Here is an 18,295-nt window from a genome sequence, read left to right as displayed (position 1 = left end):
GATTTCATCGGATGAACCACGATGTCGAGGATTTAATCAATCCGTATACAATTCCCTTTGTCAATCGGTACATTACTTGCCCGAGACTCGATCGTCGGTATCCCAATACCTAGTTCAATCTCGTTACCGGCAAGTCACTTTACTCGTGCCGTAATGCATGATCCCGTGATCAACCACTTGGTCACATTGAGCTCATTATGATGATGCATTACCGAGTGGGCCCAGAGATACCTCTCCGTCATACGAAGTGACAAATCCCAGTCTCGATTCATGCCAACCCAACAAACACTTTCGGAGATACCTGTAATGTGGCTTTATAGTCACCCAGTTACGTTGTGATGTTTGGCACACCCAAGGCACTCCTACGGTATCCGGGAGTTGCACAATCTCATGGTCTAAGGAAATGACACTTGACATTCAGAAAAGCTACAACAAACGAACTACGCGATCTTTGAGCTAAGCTTGGGATTGGGTCTTGTCCATCACATCATTCTCCTAATGATGTGATCCCGTTATCAATGACATCCAATGTCCATAGTCAGGAAACCATGACTATCTTTTGATCAACGAGCTAGTCAACTAGAGGCTCACTAGGGACGTGTTGTGGTCTATGTATTCACACATGTATTACGATTTCCGGATAACACAATTATAGCATGAACAATAGACAATTATCATGAACAAAGAAATATAATAATAATCATTTTATTATTGCCTCTAGGGCATATTTCCAACAAGTGCGCCGGGATCCTTTCCAAAGATTACGCGTAAATCATTGACCATAGCAAGTACGTGATCACCGGTACGCATGGCAGGCTTCTTCCGGTGATCTGCCTCGCCTTTGAAATGCTTGCCTTTCTTTCGACATTGATGGTTGGTCGGAAGAAATCGACGATGGTCCAGGTACACATTCTTCCTGCATTTGTCCAGGTATATACTTTCAGTGTCATCTAAATAGTGTGTGCATGCGTGGTATCCTTTGTTTGTCTGTCCTGAAAGGTTACTGAGAGCGGGCCAATCGTTGATGGTCACGAACAGCAACGCCTTTAGGTTAAATTCCTCTTGTCTATGCTCATCCCACATACGTACACCGTTTCCATTCCACAGCTGTAAAAGTTCTTCAACTAATGGCCTTAGGTACACATCAATGTCGTTGCCGGGTTGCTTAGGGCCTTGGATGAGAACTGGCATAATAATGAACTTCCGCTTCATGCACATCCAAGGAGGAAGGTTATACATACATAGAGTCACGGGCCAGGTGCTGTGATTGCTGCTCTGCTCCCCGAAAGGATTAATGCCATCCGCGCTTAAAGCAAACCATACGTTCCTTGGGTCCTTTGCAAACTCATCCCAGTACTTTCTCTCGATTTTTCTCCACTGCGACCCGTCATCGGGTGCTCTCAACTTCCTGTCTTTCTTACGGTCCTCACTGTGCCATCGCATCGACTTGGCATGCTCTCCGTTTCTGAACAGATGTTTCAACCGTGGTATTATAGGAGCATATCACATCACCTTCGCATGAACCCTCTTCCTGGGGGGGTCGCCATGAACATCACCAGGGTCATCTCGTCTGATCTTATACCGCAATGCACCGCATACCGGGCATGCGTTCAGATCCTTGTATGCACCGCGGTAGAGGATGCAGTCATTAGGGCATGCATGTATCTTCTCCACCTCCAATCCTAGAGGGCATACGACCTTCTTTGCTGCGTATGTACTGTCGGGCAATTCGTTATTCTTTGGAAGCTTCTTCTTCAACATTTTCAGTAGCTTCTCAAATCCTTTGTCAGGCACAACATTCTCTGCCTTCCACTGCAGCAATTCCAGTACGGTACCGAGCTTTGTGTTGCCATCTTCGCAATTGGGGTACAACCCTTTTTTGTGATCCTCTAACATGCGATCGAACTTCAGCTTCTCCTTTTGACTTTCGCATTGCGTCCTTGCATCGACAATGACCCGGCGGAGATCATCATCATCGGGCACATCGTCTGGTTCCTCTTGACCTTGAGCAGCTTCACCCATTGCAACATCATTGGGCACATCGTCTGGTTCCTCTTGATCTTCACCAGCTCCCCCCGTTGCAGCATCACCGTATTCAGGGGGCATATAGTTGTCATCATACTCTTCTTCTTTGCCGTCTTCCATCATAACCCCTATTTCTCCATGCCTTGTCCAAATATTATAGTGTGGCATGAAACCCTTGTAAAGCAGGTGGGTGTGAAGGACTTTCCGGTTAGAGTAAGACATCGTATTCTCACATATAGTGCATGGACAACACATAAAACCATTCTGCTTGTTTGCCTCGGCCGCATCGAGAAACTCATGCACGCCCTTAATGTACTCGGAGGTGTATCTGTCACCGTACATCCATTACCGGTTCATCTGTGTGCATTATATATAATTAAGTGTCCAAATTAATAGAAGTTCATCATCACATTAAAACCAAAGTACATACATAGTTCTCATCTAACAACATATAGCTCTCCAGAGCATCTAATTAATTAAACCATAAATTTAAACTATGTAAAACATTTCAATGCGAAAACAAATGTGATCATAATCGCAACCAAGGTAACAATTGATCCAACGGCATAATGATACCAAGCCTCGGTATGAATGGCATATTTTCTAATCTTTCTAATCTTCAAGCGCATTGCATCCATCTTGATCTTGTGATCATCGACGACATCCGCAACATGCAACTCCAATATCATCTTCTCCTCCTCAATTTTTTTATTTTTTCCTTCAAGAAATTGTTTTCTTCTTTAACTAAATTTAACCTCTCGACAATAGGGTCGGTTGGAATTTCCGGTTCACATACATCCTAGATAAATAAAATCTATGTCACGTTGGTCGGCATAATTTTCATAAACAATAAATGAACCAATAGTTATAAAGATAATATATATACCACATCTGAATCATAGACAGGACGAGGGCCAATGGGGGCGGATACCAAAACCATCGCACTATATAAGATGCAATAATAAAAGTAAGAAAATAATACAAGTATCTATGTAAACATACAAGTAAGAATATATTTTCCTTTCAGAAAGAAGATAAGAACAAGAGGCTCACCACGGTGGTGCCGGCGATGAGCTCGGCGTGGGTGATCGACGGCGGTGAAGATAGGGACGGGGCGTGACGGACTGCTAAACCTAGACAAATATTGAGGAAAATGGAGCTTGGAGGTCGAGCTTGGAGAGGAGAAAGCTTAAGTAGTGTGGCTCGGGCATTCCATCGAACACCTTGTGTGCATAGGAGGTGAGCTAAAGCACCACCAAGCCCTCTCCCCTTCGGCCAGAAAAAACAGAGCAGTGTGCTCTGCTCTTGCGGGAGGGGGTATATATAGGCTCCCCTTTGGTCCCGGTTCATGCCACCAACTGGGGCCAATGGTGGTGGACCAGGGGCGAGGCCCATTGGTCCCGGTTCGTCCCACCAACTGGGACCAAAGGTCCAGACGAACCGGGACTAATGGCCCACATGGCCCGGCCGGCCCCCTGGGCTCACGAACCGGGTCCAATGCCACCATTGGTCCCGGTTCTAGACTGAACCGGGACTAATGGGCTGACCCGGCCTGAACCTTTGCCCCCTTTTCTACTAGTGGATAAAAAAAAGTGAAAACTCCAAAAAAATACAAACCTTGTCAAAAATTAGGGCCATTTGACAGATGTCGGAAAAAGTACTCTCAAATGGAGCCTTCTAGCCTATCCGAACACTACACATTGAACATCATGTTTTTGTACATCCTTAAAAATGATCCCAAGTTTTTTCACCAAGTGGGCATGGCCATGGCAGGCATCCATTCCAGATTTGAACGACTCCCGACATCGTATTCACATTGCGATATGTTCGGCCATTTATCAGTCTTTTTTTGCCGAGAAAAACTCCAGAAAATGGAAAAACTTGTCAAAACACAAATAACTTTGCATGGTGCTTTGAATTAGTCATACAAGGCCATGAAAATAATTCCGGCCATTTCAAGGATATCAAGAAACAACATGCTCTTAGAGAAGCATTCTGTCCTATCTGGACCCCTCCGTTGAACATGATCTAGTTTTTTAACATTCTTCAAATGACCCCAACTTCTGGGAGTGGGTTAGCATGCCAATAATAGGCATCCATGTCAGGTTTGAACGATTTTCAACACCGCATGCAAGTTGTGACACATCCCACCATTTATCGGCCTTTTTTCACCGAGAAAACTCCAGAAAATGCAAATTTTGTTGAAAACCGAAACAACTTGGCATGGTGTCTTGAATTGGTCATAGAAGTCATTGAAAAATTGAGCTCATTTGAGGAATGCCTAAAAACAACGTGCTTTCAAAGTTTTGTTTGCTCTTTTTAAATACTGTTCTTATTTTAGAATTTTGAGCAATTTTGAAAGACACATCCATTTTTTTAAAAAATTTGTACAACTTGCTAAAATGTGAATATTTGTATTTTATGTTTTTAAAAACAAACATTTTTTGAAATCTTGTACAAATTTTAAACGTGCGAGCATTTGTTGAAAAGGAAAAAGAATCAAAAAAGGAAAAATGAAAATATGAAAAAGAAACAAATAGTGAATAGTAAAAAGGAAAAGAAATAGTGGGAAAAATGCTGGTTCGCTACTGTTTGGCACTGATGGATAGTTCTTATAGTTCGTGTTTCCTAGTTAGATATTGAAGCCCATCAGCTCGTGTAGCTAGCGGCGAGTGGTTAGCAGCCGGAGTTACAACGTTCGATACCTCGCACTACCTTTCTTTCTTCGATGATTTTTTCCCTGTTCTAGGGCGCGACAATGAGTCGGTCCAGTCGGGCGGCCTCCTATGAGTGGCACAGTCTATTTGACGCTACTTCCCTAACATACAGAATTTCCTATTTACCGCATGCTGTGATAAATAGTCGGGCAATCGCACATACAATCACAGAATGGGCCGGCCCATCTGAGTATTTGAGCAACCGGTATTGTGAATCTTCTGGAAGGTTCCTGGCTGGTTTGTGAGCTTTCCAGAAGGTTCCTAAACTTTTTTATTATTTATTTTGGTTTTCGTTTGGTTACTATTTTTCGCTCTTTTATTTCCTTTTATTTTCTGTTTCTTTTTGAAAAATCATAAATTTAAAAAATGTTCGACATATTCAAAATGTGCTCCAAATTTTTGAAGATTATTCGTATTTTCGAAAATTATCTCATCTCATTTTAAAAAGTCCACAGAATGTTTGTGTATGAAAAACAATTCATGGATTTCAAAAAATGTTCACGTTTTCAGATTTTACTTTGGAATTTTGTAAAATGTTTCTTTTTCAAAAAAAATCACAGAAACTAAAGGAAATTCTGTATTGTAAAAAATAATCACAATTTTTAGTGATACAAACATTCAAAAAATTCGGCCTATTAAAAAAAGCTTCGGTTTTGTGTGTTCATATAGCTTCTGTTGTTAGCTTTGATCACATGTGGGAGACAGGTAGCGTGGTTAGCAGCACCCTGTCACGGATCCCCTGTGCTTTTCTTTTTAGGGGTGAATCCCCTGTGCTCGGCGCTGCATATTTTTGTGACTTTTACGCCTGCTCTGTATCGGACCCTGTTAGTGGGTCGGCCCAGTAGTGCTACCTCTCCCGTAAAGCGTCCCCGTTGTCTAAAAAAAAGCGTATACATCCCCGTAGATGATCCATCGTACATACAAAAGTTGGTATAATGTGTGAAATGCCTATTGCCCTTTATATGTTTTGTGAGGGGGGTTGTACCGAAGCAGGACTCAAGTTTGAATAACTTTAATTGAAAAAATATCAACATTCATGATATTAAATCAATATTATTAGATGCGTCATGATTTTTTTTCATACCATATAGCTTTTGTATCGTAAATGTTCATACTTTTTGATATAAATTTGGTCAAACTATGCATAGTTTGACTTCAAAAAAATCTCATATGTGAAGTAAAAAAAACGGAGAGGGTACTTATAATAACCATCTGTACAAAACCCAAAAGGGAAGAACATAGGGATGCATGCATATCTACATGCATGTATCCTCCAGTTCAAAGAAAGGCTCCAACTCATCTGCTCCGCACTTGGAAGCATAGAAACAAGCCAAACCAAGAATCACACACCGACGGACACTAGCATGGTAACTCTAGCTACCTAGTGCTTGTTGTAGCATTGTGGAGCCCTTCCAAGATCCACGTAACTGCTAGAGAGTGGGGAGCAGCAACATCAATTCCGTCATTTTATCTGTTCATTCATGTTGTGGGCGTTAACACAAGCTAGTTGGTTGACTGAATCACTTGAGGTGGAGCGCCTCCAGTGGCCGACCCAGCAGCGACAGCACCGTGGCGGCGATGTGCCTCGGCGTCAGGCCGGCCTCCTCCATCTGATCCTCCGCAGCGCCATGGTCAATGTACCGGTCTGGCAGGAACATCGATCTCAGCTGCAACATCACACAACAAATCTAACCATCAGCTGAAAAGTTCCAAGCGAGAATGTTTCCGTCTTCTTCTCAAGATTGTTCTATTCTTAACAGATTGGGGTGTTTCATTACCTTGAGCGGGCCGTCGAGGAGGCCGCTGAGGCTGAGGTAGTGCGCCACGTGGGAGCCGAAGCCTCCGATGGAGCCCTCCTCGGCGGTGATGAGGATCTCGTGCTCGGCGGCGAGGTCACGGATCAGCTCCGTGTCCAGCGGCTTGCAGAAGCGGGCGTCGGCGACGGTGATGAACACGTCGTGCTCCTTCAGCAGCTCCGCCGCCTTCAGGCAGGCCTGCACCATCGTGCCGTATCCTAGCAGCGCCACCCTGTTGCCTCCGACGAGCACCCTCCCCTTGCCTACCTGAATGGGGGTGCCTCTGTTGTCGAGAGGCAGCACGGCGCCCACGCCATTGCCGCGGGGGAAGCGGAAGCAGCTTGGGCGGTCGTCGATGGCGCTGGCGGTGGCGACCATGTGCATGAGCTCGGCCTCGTCGGCGGGCGCCATGACCACCATGTTGGGCAGGCAGGCCATGTACGTGACGTCGAACGCGCCGCAGTGCGTGGGGCCGTCCGCGCCGACGAGGCCTGCCCTGTCCAGGGCGAAGCGCACCGGCAGGCGCTGCAGGTCCACGTCGTGCACCACCTGGTCGTACCCGCGCTGCAGGAACGAGGAGTAGATGGCGCAGAACGGCTTCATCCCCTCGGCGGCGAGCCCCGCCGCGAAGGTCACGGCGTGCTGCTCCGCGATGCCCACGTCGAAGCACCGCTCGGGGAACCGCTTCTGGAAGTAGTTGAGCCCCGTGCCGCCGCCCATGGCCGCGTGGATCGCCACCACCTTATCGTCCACCTCCGCCTCCCGGATTAGCGACTCGGCGAAGTACTGAGTGTACGACAGCGTCGGGCTCTTCGTCTTGAACTGCTTCCCCGTCATTGGGTCAAACTTGACCACGCCGTGCATCTTGTCTGCCGCAGCCTCCGCCGGCGGGTACCCCTTCCCCTTCTCCGTCACGATGTGGACGAGCACGGGCCCAGAAGCCGGCATGGACTTGACCTTCTCGAAGATGGTGACAAGGTCCTCGAGGTTGTGGCCGTCGACGGGGCCGATATAGTAGAGCCCGAGCTCCTCGAAGAGCGATGAGCCCGGGGCGCTCATCATGCCGCGCGCGTACTCATCCACTTTGGCTGCCACCTCATGGGTCGAGTCACCGATCTGCTTGGTGACGGTCTTGGCGGCTTCCCGGAGCCGCCGGAACTTGGTGCTGGACTGGAGCCTCGTGAGAGCCTTGCTGAGTGCGCCCACCGGCCTGGAGGGACCGTCGAGGGTGGCCGTCGGGAGGGAGACCTGCTTGTTATCGTTGAGGACCACTATCATGTTGGAGTCGAGGTAGCCGGAGTTGTTCATGGCCTCGTAAGCCTGTCCCGCGGTCATGGCGCCGTCTCCGATGACGGAGATGACGTGGTTCTTCTTGCCCTGGAGGTCACGCGCGACGGCCATCCCGAGCGCCGCGGAGATGCTCGTGGAGCTGTGGCCGGCGCCAAACGCGTCGTGCGCGCTCTCGTCGCGCTTGGGGAACCCAGCGAGGCCAGAGGTCTTCCGCATGGTGTGCATCCGCGACCGGCGGCCCGTGAGGATCTTGTGCGGGTAGGACTGGTGGCCGACGTCCCAGATGATCTTGTCCTCCGGCGTGTCGAACACGTGGTGCAGCGCCACCGACAGCTCCACCACCCCAAGGCTTGAGCTGAGATGGCCGCCGGTCTTGGACACCGTGTTCACGATCTCCGCACGGAGCTCCGCGGACAGCTGCTCCAAGTCCTGCCATGCCAACACATATCTCATTTGTTTAGCTTTTTCGATAAAGGACATTTTTATTAACTTAAAATGTACTAGTATCAAGTGAATGCTAAGCATAACAAGCAACACTCATTCTCTGCATAGATAAAATGCACACGGCTATCAATCGAATAGTCTGACAAAAAACATAAAAAACGACTATGTGGCAACAGTAAAGCCATATGATAGCTGACTGCTGTTATCAATCAGACGATCACATAGGCAGCCCGAGATAGCCGGAGGACAAAATATATACCGCAGCAATGCTACATCTACAGGGGTTTTATAGGAGCTTTACAGGCTAGGCTTAGGTGGGATGTGTTGATTGATTGTTAAGATGAAGCGGGCCCCATCCTGAAAATCAGGAGGGGGAGATTAGTGAGGGGAGAGGGTTAGTCCGTTAACTCTTGTAAAATCTTCCCGTACGTCTAGCATTTTTGTATATACCGCGGTGGAGAGGTTTTTCATGTGGACGGGGTAGTTGATGGTGTCGAGCAGCGGCGTCGCCGGCTTCTCGCCGGAGTAGTCGATCTTCCACGCGCCCGTCGCCGGCTGCTTCCCCATCACCACCTTCCCGTCGCCGGCGCCGGGGCTGCTAGCCGCGGCCGCAGCGCTCGCACGCAGTTGGAACTGCAAACGTACGACATCAAATAAAACCACCCCGTCAGCAACACTCCATCAAGCAGACACTCCGGCGAGCCGGACGGGGAACGTAACCCGAAGGCAAACGGCCGCATGCCAAAGTCGTTAACAGGCAAGAGCTGGAAGCCATTTGCCCGGCGATCAATCGCCCGTGCGCACCTGCCGCCGACAAGAAGCGTGAGTAACGGCCGGGGCCGTGTGGAACGCGGAAGGCAACGATGCTTGGAGCGCCATTGGAGAAGAGAGACGCCGTAGGTGGACGTGCACGCGCGCGGCGCAGCTCGCAGTGAAGTGTTTTGGGTACAGGTGAAAGCTCAGGCGGCAGAGGCGACGGGAGGGAGGGAGGAGAAGATGAGGTGACACAGGGTAGGAGCTGCTGATTAAATAGAGACAATATGTTGTTTTCTCGAGTACAGCTCCGTCGGATATTTTTCCATACAAGCCAGTTTCCGCGGGGGCGACGGTATTGGACTGGAGCAAGAGGATTATTTCCTCCGTGTTTATGGAAACAAACGTGCATGGTTGAACGCAAAACATGTGAATCACTGGTCAGTGCCGATCGGGACTGTGTGTTTGGAAGTCCGATCGCGGGAATCACATGTTGTAGACTAATGACTTGTTCCCTTGCACGTCAAATTTTCACTCTCTCTTTTTCTGCCGTTACGCACGACCGGGAAGAGCCACGAGGGAGAACCAGTCATCAGCCCCTGCATCTGCGCGGGCTAGTCATTTCGAAACACGCAATGATCGAAGAGCATCTATTGCGTAAATAAGAATATGTACACACTACAAATATTAAGAAATTAAGAAGTTCACCAATCGAATGTGACTATTGAAAAGCACTATTATTCGTTTGCCGAAATTGCATAAAGAGAGTAATTAAGGTTTAATTTCGCTATTTGCAAAAAAAGGTTAATTTCACACAAAAAAGGAGTTATTAGGTTTAGGTCATCTCTCGGTTGGTATGTGAATCCAATATATTGCAAGAGCTTTAATCCTACCATAGCTAATCTTTTCAAGAGGGACGTAAGTATAAAAAACAATTCAAATCATGGCCATGACATCATAATAAATTTATTATGAAGAAACTAACTGGTTACAGTCGTACTTTGACCACTTGCATCACACACAGGGCGAAACAGCACTAAACGACACCCGCACAGTCTCCTGTCACTTCGAACTTGAGTCAGACAATCCTACCCCAAACAATAGAGCACGATATAATTAAATTGTATGTAAAACGTGAGTCTGCAAGATCCAGAACAGAGCCAATAATTTTTTGTTTTTTCTTTGAATGGATCACAATAAGAGTTGAAAGGAAAACTGCAATAACTGTAGTATTTGAACCGTTACAAAAAAATATATTAAGCAGTAATAACATGAAAACATTTGATGGCATGTCTTTTTGAGCACATGTACCTCACCAGTCGTCTTAGAGCATCTCCAACGCTAACCCCCAAACCGCCGGCAACCGTCAGGACCATGCGGTCCGAATGTGTTGTGTCATCTAACGAGGTCCTGCATCGGTTCGCGGGACGATCTGGACACATTTTATCCCGCAAACAAAAAACAAACTAGGGAGGGGCAGCTTGGCGGGCATCCGGACAGCAGTCACAACCGCTTCTGACCACCCCAGCTTACCCAAAAACCTCTTCCCTCGCTCACGCGCGTTCCCACCCGCACGCCAACAGGCCGCGTTCGTGTCGTTGTAGAGCGTTCGGTCCATATTGAAGCCGGCCCATAGCGGACGTGACATCTCACTGGCTCCGACATTAAAGCGGCATGTCAGCCATGTGCGCTAACTGCGACGCATCCCCGGTCTCCGTGCTCGTTCAATGCCAGAGACGCATTACTAGACGGGATGGAACGGATATCTATTACGCCCATTCAGTGCCCGTTCGTCACCGCGCATTGACGCACCCGGACGTTTGGCCTCACCTGAATCCGCTATCTAAAGGCGGCAACACCGGGCTAACTCCACTCCACAACACAAGCCACTCCACATCCTCATCCCTTGCATCACATCCGTCATGACTGCAGGCGGCAACACTCTATGGGAGAGACTTTCGACGGAGATGAAGCACGAGGTGGCCGCCCTTGCGGCCGGCTGGCAGAGCCGCCGTGCCAGGCAGATCAAGGTCGGCATGCCGGCCAGCTCGCCGACGTCTTCGACGACGAGGACGACCCCATGATGGAGATGGGCTCTGACGACACCGCACTGGAGCCCGCGAATGTGCATGCCTACCAGCTCGCCCGACGTCTTCGACGACAAGGATGACCCCACGATGGATATGGGCTTTGACGACACCACACTGGAGCCCGCACATGTGCTTGACGGCTTCACCATGGAGTTGGCGCAGGCACACTACAACGTCGCCATGGCGGAGGAGTGGCCTGCGTCGGCGCCTATGTCGGTGTTCCAGCAGGCGCGGGAAGAACAATGGTATAGCATGTTCCTCCTAGAGCAGAACTGGCTGGCGGAGAGCCAAATCGACGGCGAGAGGCGTTGCGGCCATGCCGTGGCGAATCTCAACTTCGTCGCAGAGCAGCGAGCGATCTACGAGGCCGCCCACACGCAAGCCGCTGCTCGCCAGGAAGCGGCTGCCGCGAAGGCGTGGTTGCAGGCGTTCACGGACGAGAACAACGTGAGTTGCGCCTCCTACGCGCCGCCAACGAACTTTCGGGCGGCGCGGTGGGACGACTAGAGCGTCGGCGCCATCATTTCTATCATGGACCTCACGTCCAGCGGCGACATACAAAGCGAGGATTCCTCAGAGGATGAGTAGGGCATTGGGGCGACAGAGCCTTGTGTCCCATGTGGGTCGGTCTGTCTCCAGTGTTCTACTCTTCCTCGCCGGAAATCGCAGCTTCATTTCATCGGACTTATCGCCCGTACTCATGGAGACGATGGATGCAGAACGCGGTTCCAGGAAGGGCACAACAAGGGCTTAGACTTCGGCAGCCGGCGTAGGACAGGTTTAGAGTCGGAACGTTTTTTTTTTCTAAATGTAATGAAAATCCGCTGTGTTTTCTTGAATGTCGTTCGGTTTATATGAAATCCGCCGTGTTTGCACGAATTTCACCCAATTAGTTGAAAAAGTTGTTGAAATGTATGCGTGTAGCATTGGATGGCGGGCTCCGGCATCAGTATCCGCAAGCAGATGCCGAAGCAAATTTGCCAGTCAGCGTTGGAGATGCCCTTACACTTTTTCTGTTTGGTAAATAAGGGCATGCCCACCGGGAGATAGCAGAGTTTTACCCAGCTACACATTTCACAACTGAAAATCTGGGGGGAAACTGCAAACTTGGGAAGTCGCAGTCGTTATATAACCTACAGCTTTTGTACTCGGTTAATCTTAGATTCCTCTATCCTCATACAGACTAGTCAGGCTGGATCTGAAGTGAGCAGCAGCATGACCTTGTTGCAGGAGGAGGAGGAGGAGGAGGAAGAAGAAGAAGAAGAAGAAGAAGAAGAAGAAGAAGAAGAAGAAGAAGAAGAAGAAGAAGAAGATTATCCGTAAAACTTGCTGCAGGGAGACAACTGTACCGGTGCGGTGATCCCAAACTGAACTGGGGAAGGGTGGTGTTTTGCTCTCAAGCGGATGGAGACGAGAAGGTGCTGGAATTTGATGCATTGAATTGATGGCTGTTGCACCTGGTGTACGCTCCTGTCAATCCAAAACCAACCTGCTCTTCGCTGTTCAAACAAAAAACTTCAAACCTTCCCCTAGAAAATAAAAAACTGCAAACCAAATCAAATAAACTATACAAAATGTCCCAAATTATTTACAAGCACAACTGGCCTATTAGCTCAGCTGGTTAGAGCGTCGTGCTAATAACGCGAAGGTCGCAGGTTCGAGACCTGCATGGGCCATTTTTTTTCTTTTTTTTCACTGTTAAAATTGCAAAAAAAAAGGAAGAAAAATAATTTGGCTTCGCCCGGGTTCGAACCGGAGACCTTCAGTGTGTTAGACTGACGTGATAACCAACTACACCACGAAACCGATGTGACATTACCTCGAGTCAAAATCTAAGAAACCAAAGCGACCTAACTACACCAGGAAACCTTCATGTCCTTTTGATCCACCTAACTTATATCATATCTTTTTTTGCGTTCACTAAGGAGGCAAGCGCGTGGCAGATTAAGATTCTATAGCAAAACACAGAACAAAGTGTGCAATATTCAACAAGGACTCACATTAAATAAATTTCATTTGTGTTTCTAATCGATGAAAAGTATCTCTTGAAATATCGGGCATGCATAGACAAGGTCTGCCCACAACATCTCCAATGCCTCAAGCGTGTTTGGATGTGAGAGATGATGGTGGAAGGGCTAGGACATATTAATAGCGAGAGAGAAATATTTCTGAAGTATGCTCAACAAATGAACAGAATGATCATGTCTTCATGTATTTTTCTATGCAACTCATGCAAAATATGTTGCCAAGACCTCGTATGCCTTCGTGTCTTTGGTTTCAATGACAAGGCTAGATGAGTTAGGACAATTCAATCTTTTTCTTAGCTCGTCTCTCTATCTAGTTAGAGCGTTTGCAATCAATATTAAATTTTTCCCTCAAATATACTCGGAATAGTATGCCAGCCTTCATACCTAGGCTCTCGAGACCCAATGCCTATGCTCTGCTAGGTAGAAGAGAGGGTTCGTGAGTTCGAGCAATCACCTCTTTTCGTGCATTCTCTATTTTGATCAGCCTCGGTGTCTTTTGGTTTCAATGACAAGGCTAGATGCATTAGGACAACTTAATCCTTAGCTCGTCTCTCTATCTGGATAGAGCGTTTGCAATCAATATTGATTTTCCCCTCAAATATAATCCAAATAGTATGCCAGCTTCGTACCTAAGCTCTCAAGTCCCAATGCCTATGCTCGGTAGAAGAAAGGGTTCGTGAGTTGGAGCGATCACCTCTTTTGATGCATTCTCTATTTTGGTCAGCCTCATAACAAGTTTGGATTACATCAGCACAATTTAAAAAAATACTACACAAATTATGTTTCATATTTTTGTTAGACGACCCACTGCCTTACGTAATTGTGATTAATGTGTAGACCAATAAGGGATATCCCCCCCCCCCCACCTACACCCACCAAACCTAACTTGTGTTCAAACTAGAGATTCGCCCATATTTCCTTACTAATCTACTTTCATTTAAGTCATTTCCCCATCTAAAATTATGCTGAAGCTCTGTCACTATTTGTGATCATTAGCAATGGTCTTGTGATAATTAACATATTTATTGTTAAGTAGTCATTTTACTGGAAATGACCTTTGTTAAATGTTAAAATTTAATTACTAGTGGAGTAGGGAGATATAGGTTATTTAATTAATCATGATCTCCCCACAAAATAAATTAACCATGGTCCATCCCTTCTCAATCATTCAAGCATATCCCATTCTCATTCGTCCAACCAAACATAAACTGGTGCATCACACTAAGCCCAACAAATAGCTAATCTCAATGTATCCACCCTCTCTCCTTCCAAATGCATACTAAGTGGATAAAGTTTTGTTTCAAGTTGCAGATTGATCATGACAATCCCTGTTTCAAACAAGCTTTTGTCTATTTTACCTTTTGGCTATTCAATTTTTTTTGGTTTTGTAGCTATTTTCCATAATCATCAACTGCTAATTAACTAACCTAAGTATATCAACACTAACGAGAGGATCACATTTGACACACGCGTGCGGCGGTGCTCCATTTTTGGCCACGTGTGTGCTGTCGTTTCTTCTAGTGGCCCAGTACTAGTTCGCACTAGCGCTGTGCATAAGGGTATGTACAATGGAAGCATCACCATGTAATTGCCCATGAGAAAAAGTAGAGTCAGGCAGCTTCATTTGTTTTCCCTCTACAATGGAAGCATAAGCTTGTGGGCCTCATCAAGCAAATGAAAAAGAATTAGGGTACACATGCATCTACTCTACTTTTTTCACCTTTTACATTATGACCACTCTCTTTTCCTCTCAAGCACCTGCCTCCTGCTGAAGATCCCATAGTATCATCGGAACCAAATTTTTCGGACATCCGAGCCTACATGACCCGTGCGGCATCAGCTTGAGGCTATGCATTGGCCATGCCCTAAAAGGCTTCCATGGCTTTGGTCCCACTATGAAAAATATGTACCTTCTTATATATACTTCTATTGTCATGCCAGTTTGAGGCTATGCTTTGGTCCCATTATTTTCTTTGCAAATTCTGATGTATTCCCTTATTTGGCGTCAGGGGCCGGACCGCTGGACAGTAAAATGTATCATTTTCCTTGTTTATGTTACTACCATAGAAGAAATACAATTGGTACATATATTTTTCTCTAGAAAGTGTTTTGTTAGAAGTTAACTAAATCAGAATCTATGCTGTAGACGATGCAAGTTAATTGGAAGCCATATATTTCATGGGTAGTGAAGCCTTATATTTGGTAGTAGAGATATTTCAAGTCGGTTAGTTTAAAGCTTCATTTTGTATGTTCGGTAGTACAACATGACAGCAAGTTGCAACTCGTCGACTTGGAAGTAGCAAGTTGCAATTCATCAAGTCGGAAGCTTCGGTTTGGTGGCAGTAGGAAGTCCACCAAGTTATGAACATCAATGTGTGATATAAGGATTCATCGAAATACAAATATGAAGCTTGTAATTCGTTGAGTTGGAAGCTTCAAACCCAGCAGAAGAAGGTTGCAACCGATCAAGTTTGAAGCTCAAACTTAAGAAAGTGATTAACTAAAAATTTTACACTAAAAACTGAAACTTCGTACTTGATCACTAAAGACTACTACTGCCAAATAAAGTATTTGAACGCAAAAAAAAATTCCAGCAGATGGTGTTTCCTTTACCTTTCCCCATGCAACGATCGTTGCTTAGTACTGATGAAGCTATCCTATAGTACATAGTATAACGACCGTTTCAAACAATGTCGCGACGGGGTGGTGGCGCAGTTGGCTAGCGCGTAGGTCTCATAGCTAACGTGAGTGATCCTGAGGTCGAGAGTTTGAGCCTCTCTCACCCCATTTTTTTTCCGGTCAGCATTCAGCCATTCCTAATCCTAAAACCTTATGCTTAATAGCTAAGCACACATCAATTAATACCCGATACAATAGGAGAAAAGGGAACTAAACTGGCTTTCAACTAGGAGAATGAGCACTGCAATCCACACTTTATCTGTTTCGAAAAAAAAAACTATCCACACTTTACGCAGACAATTATCTGCGAGTACAAGTGGCAGGTACATGCATATCTTGCTCGTCGCCTGCCTTAGGTCTCTCTGCACAAGCAAATGTGAAGGGCAAATTTGTTATGTGTGACTTTTCCCGACAAAACTTACAATTAGGGAGTTCACGGATCTAAGCAAGGATTTTATCACATTTGCAAAAAAAAAACAATGATTTTATCAGGAGCATGAAAGCAGATACAAGTACTGATTCAAACTTGTTATGCATCGTATTGGCCCACTCAAGGTGATGAATGGTCATGTTGACTAGATTTGTGGTAGGCGATCATCTCTAGAGCAACTAGCACCATGGAGTGAATCTGGCAAGGGAAGCGAAAAGTACTTCCTCGAGGACAGTGGAAATCATGTCTACAAAAGAGAGGCCGTAGCGCATCTTCAACACCGACTTATAAATTTACTCCAACACGAATACATAAATCGGTCATCCGATGCTATTCTGTATATGTCCGTCAGTAAATGGCAATTTAAAATTCTAATAAAGTCCGATGCATAGCACGCGCCAGATCACACCAGTGCCAGATCACATGTCCGATAACAACCAAAGAGAGACAAGTATGCTTAAATTTCCACATGCCCGATCACAAAAGAATACGAGTCCAACAGTCTGGGCCGAAAATTAAGATTTTTTGCCCTACCAGACCGGTAATCCAAGCATCCACGCTCAAGGTGTCGTCGCCGGCGCGTAGGCAGCCTCTGCCTCCGCCTCCTCCTCCTCCTTGTCCGCCGCTTCCAACTTAACTTTATGTCGTTGCAACATTTTATAGCGGACGACTTGCACGATCATTCTTGCGTCCGCATCCAAAGAGTCCAAATTCAAGGACAACATCTTGGCTCCTCCACATTGGCCCTCCAAATTCAAGAGCATCACCTTCTTCTCCTCGAGTATGGCCTTCTTCTCTTCGATCATGGCCCTCTTCTCTTCAAGCTTGAACTTCTTCTCGATCGCCTCCATCAACACTTTAAATATTTCCCCTTTATTCCTCCTCGTTGTCCGAGCGCTTGACGTTTGACTCCTCCTTCTTGGTCAAGATGTCCTCAAACCTGTCTGTCATCTTGACCGCCGCACCTTCTCGCTTCGTCCTCTCCTACTCTCATTTCTTTGCCTGAAACACTTTTCTAACCTTCTTGGGCGGTTCTATCATTGGGTCGCTTGGGTCACTGGTTTCTTCCTCGGTGGCTTGGGCGACGGTCATGGCTATGAATGTGTTCCACTTTGATTGTCCATTCAACTTCAACAAACAATGCATGACGGTGAAGTTTTTCTTCTCCAACTTCTTGAACACCGTCAACGCACGAGAAGGCTACAAATTAAAACCTTGTCAAGAATGCATATCTGGCAAGTGATCAACAAAATGATGCATATCCGGCTACAAAACTATGCATATCCGGCAAGTGATCAACAAAACTATGCATATCCGGTTACAAAATTATGCATATTCGGCTACTGGTCGACAAAACTATGCATATCCGGCTACAAAAATATACATATCTGGCTACTGATCAACAAAATTATGCATATCTAGCTACCGATCAACAAAACTATGCATATTCGGCTACAAAACTATGTATATCCGGCTACTGATCAACAAAACTATGCATATCCGGCCAAATGAACTTACTTGCTCGGTGATTTGTGCGCCATTAGGACACCGTGCGATGAGATGCGCCAAGTGGCCGCAATACTTGGACACGGCCCCCTTGGATGGTGTACCACCAATGGTTGAGGGACTTTAATTCACGGTTGTGGAAGACCGCGTCGGAGTAGGGCGTGAAATGCTTGTGTTCATGGAACCATCTATGAATGTTGGACCAAAATGTTGTGCCCTTTTGCTCTATGTCATGGATCGGATCGAGGCTAATGGTCAACCATGCATCACACAAACAGCTCGTCCTCCCGCATGTTGAAGTTTTGTCCTCTACCCTTCTTCAGATTGCCGGAAAAATCATCTGGATCATCGTCCACCGTCCTCCACCTTCTCCTCCTCCTCCTGTTGTTCGTTGGCTCAATCATGTTGTTGTGTGCTCGTGCTGGTCTGGGTGTACGACTGTTGCGTGCCCGCCTGGGTGTATCCCTGTTGCATGTGAGTGTAGTAGCCGAACTAGGTGGGATCCGAGTCTTCCACCTGTCCGTCCTCATAGCCACCT

The 18,295-nt window shown here is 46.6% G+C and overlaps 1 protein-coding gene and 2 non-coding genes across 3 annotated transcripts; 1 reads left to right on the top strand and 2 right to left on the bottom strand.

Moving 5' to 3' along the window:
* Positions 1-5,920: 5,920 nt before the first annotated feature.
* Positions 5,921-9,248, bottom strand: LOC123181002 (probable 1-deoxy-D-xylulose-5-phosphate synthase 2, chloroplastic). The gene is made up of 4 exons (XM_044593212.1): positions 9,077-9,248; positions 8,723-8,905; positions 6,521-8,257; positions 5,921-6,409 (listed from the first exon to the last, which is right to left on the bottom strand). The coding sequence occupies exons 1-4, from the start codon at positions 9,149-9,151 to the stop codon at positions 6,263-6,265; spliced, it is 2,142 nt and encodes a 713-aa protein (XP_044449147.1). The 5' UTR covers positions 9,152-9,248; the 3' UTR covers positions 5,921-6,262.
* Positions 9,249-12,717: 3,469 nt separating this feature from the next.
* TRNAI-AAU (transfer RNA isoleucine (anticodon AAU)) lies at positions 12,718-12,791 on the top strand. Its single transcript has one exon. It is a non-coding gene; the product is annotated as a tRNA-Ile (tRNA).
* A 56-nt stretch (positions 12,792-12,847) lies between these two features.
* On the bottom strand, positions 12,848-12,921 carry TRNAV-AAC (transfer RNA valine (anticodon AAC)). Its single transcript has one exon. It is a non-coding gene; the product is annotated as a tRNA-Val (tRNA).
* Between the last annotated feature and the right edge of the window lie 5,374 nt (positions 12,922-18,295).

The sequence above is a fragment of the Triticum aestivum genome, chromosome 1A (assembly GCF_018294505.1).
Source record: "Triticum aestivum cultivar Chinese Spring chromosome 1A, IWGSC CS RefSeq v2.1, whole genome shotgun sequence".
Taxonomy (NCBI): domain Eukaryota; kingdom Viridiplantae; phylum Streptophyta; class Magnoliopsida; order Poales; family Poaceae; genus Triticum; species Triticum aestivum.
The sequence above is the reverse complement of the archived record's forward strand: the minus strand, read 5'-3'. Positions and strand labels throughout refer to the sequence as shown.